This window comes from Pristiophorus japonicus, chromosome 21, assembly GCF_044704955.1.
Source record: "Pristiophorus japonicus isolate sPriJap1 chromosome 21, sPriJap1.hap1, whole genome shotgun sequence".
NCBI lineage: Eukaryota > Metazoa > Chordata > Chondrichthyes > Pristiophoridae > Pristiophorus > Pristiophorus japonicus.
This window is the reverse complement of record NC_091997.1, coordinates 87,805,415-87,818,746: the sequence shown is the minus strand read 5'-3', so window position 1 is coordinate 87,818,746 and position 13,332 is coordinate 87,805,415. Positions and strand designations below refer to the sequence as shown.

The window sequence follows — 13,332 nt, the reverse complement described above, 5'->3', positions numbered from 1 at the left end:
GTACAGAAATTACACACTGAAACAGACCATTTGGCCCATCTAGTCTAGGAATCCTAATCCCATGCACCCACCCTGTTCCCATATCTTTGGAGGTAGAGCACTTTGGGACATCCTGAGGTCGTGAAAGGGGCTATATAAATGCAAGTCTTTCTTTATCCCTTTATTCCCCTTTCCTGCAACCACCTAACTAAGCTGGTCTATCTTGATCCAATGATGCATTCCATGACCTCACAGCCCCTTGTGTGCATGTCTGCCTCCTGCTCTCTGTCCTAAATCGGTTTCATTTAATCTTGTACCTTTGTACCATCTTTCTAGGCCCGATCACTGCAAACAGCCCGTTTCTATCGTCTCTGACCCAGCCCTTCATAGTTTAAAATGTTTCAAGTTCAGACTAGATTTGCCTTTGACAAATATTCAGTTAGAAGTTACAAATACATTTATTTTGCCACAAATTGCTGATAGCAGCTGGTAGATTTTAACCAGTGAAATTTAATCAGGGATTTGAGACAGCACTAAAGTCCAAACACATTAAAGTTTCACAGACTGGAGTGCAGAAAGTTCAAGCTCAGGGCCAGGAATGTCTCCAGTAGTTTTAAGGGAAATAGAAAGTGTGAAATAGATTGTTGAAGTGTTGAGAGTTATTTGTTTTGGTGCAGTCTCTCTCACAATGGTCCACACCTTTCAAAGCCAATTGCCAGCCCAGCACAGTTGCTGGATTCGTTTCCAATTGGAGTGAAAGTGATTCGGCTCCACTCCATTTTTTTCATTCTGCGTGCTTTCTTAAAATGGCCACGTACAGATGTGGGATTTGAGATTTTACTGGGTGGGGTATTATGCTTAGGACCCAGGTGCGGCTTTCTCGTATCCTGGCCGTGCGCTGGTTTGTTGGCGCATTGGGTCAGCAGTCTGTGTCGCCTGAAGTTTTCAGCTAGAAGGTTGCTATGGTTTTTGGAAAAGTTGCATCCACAAACACATTCCATTCTCCCTGTGTCATCGGGAGTGTTTGCAGAATTGATTGTGACTGTTCAAGTTTGAATTTGCCCTGCGCCTTGCTCATATCTCCCAAACTAGTTTGACTCACACACTTGGGAACAAAGTGACTTTTATTGTCTAACTGACAAAAGCTTTTATTAAGTTTCTGATCCGAAAAGTCGGTGTGCTATAAACGCACTGCTTGAGCACAGAGTGAGGGGAGATGTCTGGTGAACACAATCCTGCAGTTTCACGGATTGAGCCTCACGATCTGTGCAGCCACAGGGTTTTATTCAACCAGTTTATTTTGAAACGGGAGTGTGATTCACTCTTTCCCACAATTTCCTTTCCAGATAGAGACTCGGGGTTTGGCAATGTCTCAGGCAGCCCAGCGCCACAGGGAGGGGCAGGGGAAGGGGGTAGGGACCTGTGACTCAGTGCTGGCACACAACGCTGTACTCCCGGCTCTAACTGCTCTCCAATCCACCGAAAGTGGGGACTCCCTATTCTCAACACTGTTTTGATAATTGATTTTCTTTTCGTCCTAGTTTGTTCCGTAAGCAAAATGGCAAAAATCCACGACATATTGTCCCAAGTGTGTCTGGTCGATGATGATGTGAGTATCTGACTCTGGCCCAAACTGTTTGGGGGAGTGGGTGGGGCCGTGGGCGGAGCTTTTGGGCTGTGGGCGGGGCTTATGGGCTGAGGGCAGGTCTTTTGGGATGTGGGCGGGTTTTTTGGGATGTGTGAGGGTGTTTTGGGCTGTGGGCGGGGCTTTTGCGATGTGGGGGGGTTTTGGGATGTGGGCGGAGATTTTGGGCTGTGGGTGGGTCTTTGGTCAGACTTCACAATGCTACCTTCCCAACTGTGACAATCACTTTTTATTAATTGCCAATAAAGGAGTTTCCTGATGACATTTGACTAACTTTCTCACTCAGAAGCTGCACTAAAAACGGTAACACCAACAGATTTCAGTTTCTCCCTCGATGGTCGCTGGTGAATCCGATGATTCCCTCGCTCCCAAAGCCCCTCCCTGGGCCAATGATTATCAGACTTGCCTCCATAACATTTTCAACACCTCTTCCCTCCCAGTGTAAAATGTAAAGCTGGTGCACACGCCACATCACTCATGGGTTGTCCGCATTGTCTAACCTGAGACACAGGTGGGTTTTGGATCCCCTGAAGCACACCACTCCATTTTCACCAGGTTCTCTCATGTAGCCATGTATTTAACTCCCGCTTACCACCAAACTCTATGCCTCTCCAGCACTGTGAAGGGCAGGAGCATCAGCTGGATAGATGCAGCAGTGGCAAGACGATGCCTTCCATCAATCTGAACATCTAGTGGGAGTCCCCTCCCCCCATGCCCAGGATACAGATTCATCATCGGCAGTCCCTCAAAGTGAGGATGACTTGCTTCCACGCCAAAAAGGGATGCGTTCACAGATGTTTCAACGAAGGACCTAATATTCCAGATCCCGAACTACATCTTAAAGGGTGGAAGATGCCTGTGCGTGGATTTTTTTAACGTGTTGGCCATTGCAAACCAGCCACCACACGGGCTTGACAGATCTAGGTCTTGGTCCAGTGGCAAGGATTACCCAAGACAACTGGAGACCAGCCCTGCTGCATGGACCCAGTGCGCACACATATTGCAGTATGGGCTGGCCCGTGCTGCCCCGGGCCCTCACCTCTCCTGGGCCCTGATCACATCCCTCCATGAACTCTTGCCGCTCCTTCGCCCCGACCTCACTGCTCCTGCTGTACCTGCCCGCTCTGCAGTCAGCTGTCGCCCTCCTGCAGCAGCACGCGCTGCTCCCTGCTGTGGCCTGCCGCCGCACGCTGCTCCCTCCAATGGCCCTGGCCCGCTGATACAGAATACAGATTACAGAGCTGTCAGCCCCACTTGCACTGTACACAGAGCTGAATTCCCTGGTGGAATATCTCCTTGTGGTATGCAGCCCTGTCTGCCCTCAGGAGGGTGTAAGATACCTCGGGGCACTATTTCAACGAAGAGCAGGGGCGTTCTTCTCTGCCCTAGGCCAAGATTTATCCCTCAACCAATATCTCAAAAACAGCAGCTTATCAGGTCATGATCATATTGCTGTTTGTGGGAGCTTGCTGTGCGCAAATTGGCTGCTGCGTTTCCCACATTACAACAGTGACTACACTTCAAAAGTACTTCATTGGCTGTAAAGTGCTTTGGGACGTCCTGAGATCGTGAAAGGCGCTATATAAATGTAAACCATTCTCTGTTTCTTTCTCTCTATCCTCGGTGTAGGATACGGCAGTTTCTAATGTGCAAACTTGGTGCATTTTATATTTGTATATCTGGCCCTGCACATTGCCAGGTTAATTTGCTTACTTTAGCCTCATCTACACCTGTCATTATCTACAGACCTGGACCAGGCCCCTCTCTGTCTTCTCCTCAGTGAAAATTAGTCGAGTTACTTCGCCCCTTCCCTGCTCAGGCTCGGAATCTTTTCTAATGAGTCTATATCCTGTAAGCGAACCCGAAGCCCCACCCCGTGCTGTAAAACTGGTCTCCCCACCCATCTATACGCTGTCAGCTCGCTGGCTCACATCACACTCTGACACACCCAAAATCCAGTGTCGAGAACGCTCTGTGAAATATTTAACAACACATCACCAGGATCCTCCTTTAATTCCCCGAGGATGCATCGAGGAGCTGTGTGGGGCATTAATCCTTCCAGTCCCTGGCTAACACATTCTTTACTCCTGTCTGTTCTGTGGGTATCACTCCTACCCGCTCTTTAACTTTCCTTCTTTTATTAACAGACTTTAAAACCTTTCTTTGGCTCGCTCTTATCAGACAGGATTCTCTCGTCCTTTAATAAGAACAAAAGAAATAGGAGCAGGAGTAGGCCATGCAGCTCCTCGAGCCTGCTCCGCCATTCAATAAGATCATGGCTGATCTGATCATGGAATCAGCTCCAGTTCCCTGCCTGCTCCCCTTATCCCCTTATCATTTAAGAAACTGTCTATTTCTGTCTTAAATTTATTCAATGTCCCAGCTTACACAGCTCTCTGAGGCAATGAATTCAACAGATTTACAACCTTCTGAGAGAATAAATTTCTCCTCATCTCTGTTTTAAATGGGCGGCCCCTTATTCTAAGATCATGCCCTCTAGTTCTAGTCTCCCCCATCAGTGGAAGCATCCTCTCTGCATCCACCTTGTCAAGCCCCCTCATAATCTTGTACGTTTTGATAAGATCACCTCTCATTCTTCTGAATTCCAATGAGTAGAGGCCCAACCTACTCAAGCTTTCCTCATAAGTCAAACCCCTCATCCCCGGAATCAACTTTGTGAACCTTCTCTGAACTGCCTCCAAAGCAAATATATCCTTTCGTAAATATGGAAACCAAAACTGCAGGCAGTTTTTAGCTCCTTGGTTACCTTCTTTAGGAATCCCAGTTCTGTGTGTGTGTTTTCTTGTGTCCTTTAGCCTGTATTCCAACCGGTTCATTGACCCCCATGTGTATTGCAGATTCTTAAACTGGAGTAGATTCCCTTTCCCCATTCTCAACCCGTAACTATACTGGTTCTCCTATTTTCAACTGATTTCCCAATTCATTTTCTCTTTGGGATTTTTCTCCGTTCCAGCATGTGCCCTTTCCAGAGTCATTCAGCTAAGTGTTGATTTTGGAGCCTCCCTAGTTGCCCAGTGAGCAGTGTCTCTCTCTGTGATTGCGGAGATAGAGTCTGAGCCCCAATACGCAGCTCACAAACAGACCGTTGTAACCCTGGGTCCTGCCCGTCACCCCAATCTGCGGGGGCTCTGTGGAAAGTTGAGTTCAGTACTGCTAATCCTGTTTTCCCTCTCCCTCGGCCTTGTCTCTCACCAGGCTGTCCCATCGCCCTGCACCGAGGGTGGGAAGTATGTCTGCGGCCAAGCACAACACATTCCGATGCTGCTCTCAGCCTTTGTTCACACCCTTTTCCTGTTGTTAGTTTTGGCACTTGGACAGAAAATAAATTGCATTCTTGCACATTTAAAAAAAAATCATGCTCCTGCCCAGAGGCGTTTGTCGCTGGGCAGAAATTTCCAACAAGTCATTCTGTCTTGTGACTCAATCCAGTCCAGTTTCAAATTCTTGGTGTCGCTCCTTCTATGTGTCCGCGGGTATTCTCTCTGACCGCTGCTTGTTCTCCCGGCCAGGCTCCCTGTATCCCTGCGTTTAGTTGGGTCTCTGTTCTTTCCCTTTTCTTCTTGCCGTCTCCTCTATTCTTCACCTCCCTTCGTTCCTGGACTCTGGTCCTCATTTTAATCTTCTAAATGAAAATTTAAACAGAAACTTTTTCTTTAATGCCCCGATGATTTTTCTCCCGGGTCGCTCACGGCAGCGTCCTAGAGATTCATCTTCAATTTCTGGAGACCCCGGGGCAATCTTGAAGGGTTGGTAATCAAATTTAGAAATCAGTAAATAAAAGCACTTACTTTGCGAAAAAGTTTGTGATGGAGGTATTTCCCAGGACTGTGATGGAGGGATTCCCTGAAATGTCCAGCGGGGGATTCCCTGGACTGTGATGGAGGAATTTCCTGGACTGTGGTGGAGATGTTGAACCCTTATCTTGTATTTCAGGCAGGTGCTGGAGCCACGGTGAAGGCCTTTGTTAACTTTAATGCCGAAACCGATGCTACAGAGCTGGTCCGAGCGATTAAAACCAAAGGTGAGACCATGGTTTTGAGGTTTGTCCGGACATTGCTCACTGTGAATGAGCCAATGCTACTGTGTCGCAATTCAGAGTGCAACACCATCCAGTTCAAGAGTGTACACAGCCCCATACTCTACACTGGTGCACGGCCCCGTACGCTACACTGGTACACGGCCCCATACTGTACACTGATACACAGCCCCATACTGTACATTGATACACAGCCCCATACTGTACACTGATACACATTCCTGTACTTTACACTGATACGCAGTCCCGTACTGTACACTGATACACAGTCCTGTACTGTACACTGATATGCAGTCCCATACTGTACACTAATACACATTCCTGTACTGTATACTGGTACACAGTCCTGTACTGTACACTGATACACAGTCCCGTACTGTACATTGATACACATTCCTGTAGTGTATACTGGTAAATAGCCCTGTACTGTACACTGATGCACAGTTCCATACTCTACACTGATACACAGCCCCATACTATATACTGGTACACAGTCCGGTACTGTGCACTGATACACAGCCCCATACTGTGCACTGATACACAGCCCCGTACTGTACACTGATACACAGCCCCGTACTGTACATTGATACACAGCCCTGTACTGTACACTGATACACAGTCCCGTACTGTACACTAATACACAGCCCCATACTGTATACTGGTACACAGTCCGGTACTGTGCACTGATACACAGCCCCATACTTTACACTGGTACACAGTCCCGTACTGTACACTGATACACAGCCCCATACTGTACACCGATACACAGTCCCATACTCTACACTGATACAGTCCTGTACTGTACACTGATACACCACCCCATACTCTACACAGATACACAGCCCCGCACTGTACACTGATACACAGTCCTGTACTCTACACTGACACACAGTTCCGTACTGTGCACTGACACACAGCCCCGTACTGTACACTGATACACAGCCCCGTACTGTACACTGATACACAGTCCTGTACTCTACACTGATACACAGCCCCGTACTGTACACTGATACACAGTCCCGTACTTTACACTGATACACAGTCCCATACTCTACACTGATACACGGCCCCATACTGTATAGATATTGCTATACTGCAGAAGGCCGTGATGTGATGGTGTGAAACTGTAATATTCTGTCTGTGTTCCAGGTGTCGATGAGCACGCCATCATAGATGTGCTGACCAGGCGCAGCAATTCCCAGAGGCAGGATATTGCGTTTGCATTTGAGAGGCAGATGAAGAAGGTGAGTGACCCTTTATAGCAGAATGTCCGACATTTTCAGGTGACTGCAAAGGGCCTGAACTATCCCTGGCCAGCATGGGCCGCCGATGGTCACTGGGCACGACATGCAGTGACTGGGGCAAGGGGGAGGGCCAGGGGAGGGGGCGGGTGGGGGGGCAGAGAGGAGTGCAGCAACTGGGGCAGGGGAGGGGACAGGGAGAGAGGCAGGGAAGGAGGGCAGGGGAGAGTGCAAGGGAGGGGGGGCAGGGGTGCAGGGGAGGGGGCGGAGTGGGGGCAGGGAGGGGGTGGGAGGGCAGGGAAGGGGGCAGGGGTGGGTTCAGCGACTGGGTCAGGGGAGGGGGCGGGAGAGGGGGCAGGGAGGGGATGGGGAGGGGGCGGGGGGGTGCAGGGGAGGGGCAGGGGAGGAGGCAGTGACGGCACAGGTTAGACAAGAGTCGGCACACTGACTGTAAGAGACTTTCCACGGGAGAAGAGAGGAATGTGAGGGGAGAAATGTGGAGGAGGGGAAAGAGGAATGGGAGGAGGGAAGGATTTGTAGGAATGAGGAGGCAAAAGGGAGGAGGGGGAACTGGGAGGAGGGAGACGGAAGGAAGGGAGAATGGAGGAGAGCGGAATGGGAGGAGGTGAGGATTTGGAAGAAAGGGGGGATGGGAGGAGGGTAATCAGAAAGAGTGGCAAAATAATTCCTATGTCGTTGATACGGAGAATATTTACCCCACAATAACCCGACGGTTAATCTGAAGCTTACTTGCACAGTTCTGTTATTTCAGATTAGTAAGATAAATGTAACTACGACATGGGGTTTGAGGGCCAATGTCACACCCATGAATCAGTGCAGCCCGAACCAAACAAATACTGAGATCAACAGCCCCGAAAACTGAAATGGAGAGTGTGGAGCTCACTGAAGCACTGAAACATTAAGGGGAGGCTTGGTGCATACATGAGGTCTCCTCACTTCGAGGGACTGCCTATGATGATGACATGAGGGAGCAGGGAATGGAGGGATATCAGGCTGGAAGGGGAGATGGAGTCCAGAGGGAGGAGCATAAACACCGGCTCAGACCAGTTGGGCGAATGGGCAGTTTCTGTGTAAGTACACTCAATGACCAATGACGAAATGAGCACTCCTGCCAACCTACCCAAGACTCTGTCCGTTTCCCGCTGACTAATAGTGAAGATCCAGGTGATCCCACCAGCAGCTACAGCTTATCGTTGACCAAAGGGTCTCCAGCACTGGGCGTGTCAGGATTGACGAGGATGGACACGGCACGTTTTGAAGTCTCGTGCTCCCCAATTGTTCAGTTCAGACCACTCAGTTCCACCTTATGTTACAAGGGCTCTCCCTCATAAGCAGTTACTTCTGGTTTACTGGTTCATAACCATCTTTGCCCCTTTTTGATGTCGACACCATTCCCGGTCAAAGCCAAGAGTGGCTTGGTCGATAAGTCCATGTCGCCTCTCACTCTGTGTAAGTGAGATGTTCCAGTCAAATTCTGCCCAGTGATGATTCTATCTGGTGGCGGTGCTCTGTAAGCAACAGCCTGTGTCCCATTCACCATGATCATGTGTATGTAGAAGGCACCTTGTACAAGTCTGCATTAGCGCACAACTAGCTGCCTCACACCTTCTGATCTGACGCAGTCTCCTGATCTGTGTCACAGGATCTCGCAATGACCAGCCAGGAGAGCTTGTGATGTACTTGAATCTCCCTGTCCTCATCCTGCTGTGTCCTGGCCAGCTGCCCTTTGCATCGTGTGGGCCATCTGACCTCTCACCCGTGACGTGGTTTACAATCTAAGGCTTTGCTGCTCTGGTGTGTAGGAGATGCTTGACATTTGAACAATGGGCATGAATGTACCATGGAGGTAATCTCATGGCCTCCACCACCCAGAAGGACAAGGGCAGCAGGCGCATGGGAATACCATCACCTCCACGTTCCCCTCCCCAAGTCACACACCATTCTGACTTGGAAATATATCGCTGTTCCTTTATTGTCGCTGCGTCAAAATCCTGGAATTCCCTCCCTAACAGCATTGTGGGAGCACCTTCACCACACGGACTGCAGCGGTTCAAGAAGGTGGCTCACCACCATCTTCTCGAGGGCAATTAGGGATGGGCAATAAATGCTGGCCTTGCCAGCGACGCCCACGTGCCATGAATGAATCAAAGAACAGTCTATCATTGTACTGTGATATTTTGTGGTGATTATTCCCTTCTGTGTGTTGCTAGGGGTAACTCAATATTGGCACTTTTCCACCAAACACAAAGGGCACCTATTCCATCTACTGAGCAGGTGTTTACAAAGTTCACTTTGTTCTACATTTTCCATGGATGTATATTGACACAACGAGCAACACAGACCCTGCCATTGATTGCTGTATGGGAGATCCCACACTCTCATTGATTGCTGTATGGGAGATCCCACACTCTCATTGATTGCTGTATGGGAGATCCCAACACTCTCATTGATTGCTGTATGGGAGATCCCCACACTCTCATTGATTGCTGTATGGGAGATCCCCACACTGTCATTGATTGTTGTATGGGAGATCCCACACGCTCATTGATTGCTGCATGGGAGATCCCCACACTCTCATTGATTGCTGTATGGGAGATCCCCACACTCTCATTGATTGCTGTATGGGAGATCCCCACACTGTCATTGATTGCTGTATGGGAGATCCCCACACTCTCATTGATTGCTGTATGGGAAATCCCCACACGCTCATTGATTGCTGTATGGGAGATCCCACACTGTCATTGATTGCTGTATGGGAGATCCCACACGCTCATTGATTGCTGTATGGGAGATCCCCACACTCTCATTGATTGCTGTATGGGAGATCCCACACTGTTATTGATTGCTGTATGGGAGATCCCACACTGTTATTGATTGCTGTATGGGAGATCCCACACTGTTATTGATTGCTGTATGGGAGATCCCACACGCTCATTGATTGCTGTATGGGAGATCCCACACTCTCATTGATTGCTGTATGGGAGATCCCACACTGTTATTGATTGCTGTATGGGAGATCCCACACTGTCATTGATTGCTGTATGGCAGATCCCCACACTCTCATTGATTGCTGTATGGGAGATCCCACACTGTCATTGATTGCTGTATGGGAGATCCCACACTCTCATTGATTGCTGTATGGGAGATCCCACACTGTTATTGATTGCTGTATGGGAGATCCCACACTGTTATTGATTGCTGTATGGGAGATCCCACACGCTCATTGATTGTTGTATGGGAGATCCCCACACTCTCATTGATTGCTGTATGGGAGATCCCACACTGTTATTGATTGCTGTATGGGAGATCCCACACTGTTATTGATTGCTGTATGGGAGATCCCCACACTCTAATTGATTGCTGTATGGGAGATCCCCACACTGTTATTGATTGCTGTATGGGAGATCCCACACTGTTATTGATTGCTGTATGGGAGATCCCACACTGTTATTGATTGCTGTATGGGAGATCCCACACGTTCATTGATTGCTGCATGGGAGATCCCACACTGTTATTGATTGCTGCATGGGAGATCCCACACTGTTATTGATTGCTGTATGGGAGATCCCACACGCTCATTGATTGCTGCATGGGAGATCCCCACACTCTCATTGATTGCTGGGTCAGGGGTCCCCACACTGCCTGACCTGCTCTCAGTCTCCCCATTCTGGTGAGGGGTCCAAGGGGAGGCTACCACAAGCAGGGAGCGGGAGAAGGATGGCCGATTCTGGGTAAAAGGAGCCCTTGCGTACTCCCCTGGCCTTGACTGCAAATGGTGTGTGTCGCAGGAGAGAATCTTACCAAAAGAATCACTGGAACCCTCCCAGAACAATAATAACAGGCTCTCTTTAACGGCCTGGAATCCTCCATCCTGGGAATCCGACCCATTCTGTCTCCGCCCTCCTCAATCCCTTTGATCTTTTGTCCTCAATGTTTGCACGAAGAACTGTCACTGTGACATCAGCCTCTCTGCACAAGACTGAGCCACCACTTCCAAGACTGTTGCATAGCTTCTCCCGAGCACATTTCCCCCATTGCCTCTGATATTGCCCTCACCCAGTCGCCTATTTCTAGCTCCTCCTCCTAGGAAGGTCCAGCCCGCTAGCCCGAGTTTCAGCCTGCCCCTATCCTATTTCACGTTTTCTTGCCTCTTTTGTCCCCACCCCCACGTCCTGCCTGTCCCCAGCCACATCCACCCCTCTGCCTTCCTTTGCTGATTCAATGTGTCCTTCTGAAAACCCATTGGCACGCTACCTACACCCTTGTGAGAAGGTGGAGAGGGGTTGAGAACGGAGGTACAGGAATGGGATGGACCCACGTGAGCTCGCTATTGACCAGGAGCAATTGGTGGGGTTGGTGGCTGGGGACTGGAGGGAGATGAGGGGTTGAAGTATCGAGGGACTGGTGAAACTGAGGTGACAGGGCCAGAGAATCTCAGAAAGTCCTACATCTGCAAGTTTTCCACCTTCTCCCTTGTGTGGTTGTCCTCTGTCCTTTGTATATTAGCTAAGTTCTGGTCGCTGTATTATAGGAAGGACGTGATTGCACTGGAGAGGGTACAGAGGAGATTTTCTAGGATGCTGCCTGGAATGGAGTATCTTAGTTATGAGGACAGATTGGATTTGCTGGGTTTGTTCTCCTTGGAATAGAGGAGGCTAAGAGCAGACCTCATTGAGGTGTACAAACTTTTGAGGGGCCTGGACATAGTGGAAGGGCCTATTTCCATTGGTGGAGGGGTCAATTACGAGGGGGCATAGTTTTAAGGTGGTTGTTGGAAGGTTCAGAGGCTTCTTCACGCAGAGGGTTGTGAGGGTCTGGAACTCACTGCCTGGAAGGGTTGTGGATGCAGAAACCTTCACCACATTTAAAAGGTACTTGGATGGGCACTTAAAGTGCCGTAACCTGCTGGCGCAGATACGATGGTAAGTACTGCAGGGAATCGAATACAGCCAGAGTAATCTCCTCGACTAGTTTCGATCGCCTGGATGGGTCGGAGAGGAATCTTCCCAGATTTTCTTTTTGTCCCAATTGGCCTGGGTTTTTATCTGGTTTTTGCCTCTCCCAGGAGATCGCATGGCTCCGGTTGGGATGGAGTGTAGAATGTTTCAGTATAAGGGGTGTTGCAGTTGTGTGAGGCGGACTGGTTGGGCCGGGTGCTCTTTACCTTTCCGCCATTGTTTATAGGTTTATATGTAACCTTCAGGGCTGCTGACCGAGGGCCGTGCGGCTCTTTGTCGGCCGGCGCGGACATGATAGGCCGGAATGGCCTCCTTCCAAGCTGTAAATCTATGTTTCTAACAGTTTTCTCCAGGGCAATTTTCAGGTTATTCCCATTCACCCCTCTGGGCGGTGTGAGTATCTGTTGTTTCTGCCCTTTCTCACTGTATATCCTGCAGTTTACTGATCTGGGGCAAGTGACACAGGTAACATGACGTGGCCTTTTCTCTGCCCAGATGTGAGCCTTTTACTGAGTGACCATTATTGACCATGAAATGCCTTTTTGCACCCGCAGAAACTGGAGGATGTTCTGAACTCTGCCCTCTGCGAGCCGCTGAAGTCGGTCCTGTTGGGGCTGTTGAAAACTCCAGCCAAGTATGACGCTTCCGAAGTCAAGGGAGCCATCAAGGTGAGGATTTATAAGAACATATAAGTATTGTGTTCCTAACACAGATGAGACTGCACACAGGGAGGTTAAAGTAACAGTGACCTCAGTCTTTATTAAGACACTCCAAAGTGAGGAACAGGCCTTAGGGGCCGGCTTATATACAATGCTCCCAAGGGATGCTGGGATCCCTTGGGACTTCAGGGGATGTGCTCCCTGGTGGCGGAACATGGGAGTGCATGCTTTACAGATACACAACATCACTCCCCCACAAAGTCAAAGTGAACACTATTTACAAGGTGAGGCAGTCGGGAGCCTTTATTTCCCTGGTGGACCGCCTCGGTACAAATGTCTGTTCTGGTGTGTTGACTGTGCCCTCGCTGGGCTGGTGTGTTGTTGGCCCTGCAGGGCTGCTAGGTGAGCCTGGCCTTGCTGGGCTGTTGGGCGTGATGGGTTCGATTTCCTGGTCCGGCGTGGTGTCGTTGATCCTTTGGGTGTGTGTTGTCAGCTTGAAAAAGGTGGTGTCTGCTGTGGGTTGTTCAGGGCAGTCTGTGATCCGCAGCCTCATTTTGTTCAGGTGCTTTCTGCAAATTTGTCCATTGTCTAGTTTGACTACAAACACCCTATTCCCTTCTTTAGCTATCACCGTGCCCGCGATCCACTTGGGACCATGTCCATAGTTTAGCACATACACAGGGTCATTCAGATCAATTTCCCGTGACACAGTGGCGTGACCATCGTTTACATTTTGTTGCTGCCGCCTGCTCTCTACCTGATCATGCAGGTT

General features: G+C 49.3%; 1 protein-coding gene across 7 annotated transcripts in view; it reads left to right on the top strand.

Annotated features, from left to right (window-relative positions):
• Positions 1–13,332, top strand: part of LOC139234171 (annexin A2-like) — a 138,361-nt gene that overhangs the window by 99,078 nt on the left and 25,951 nt on the right. For all 7 annotated transcript variants that reach the window (XM_070865198.1, XM_070865201.1, XM_070865199.1 and 4 more), the window contains 4 exons: positions 1,521–1,588; positions 5,579–5,666; positions 6,831–6,925; positions 12,456–12,569. In XM_070865198.1, the coding sequence (XP_070721299.1) occupies positions 1,521–1,588; positions 5,579–5,666; positions 6,831–6,925; positions 12,456–12,569 (365 nt within the window). The remainder of the gene's footprint in view (positions 1–1,520; positions 1,589–5,578; positions 5,667–6,830; positions 6,926–12,455; positions 12,570–13,332) is intronic.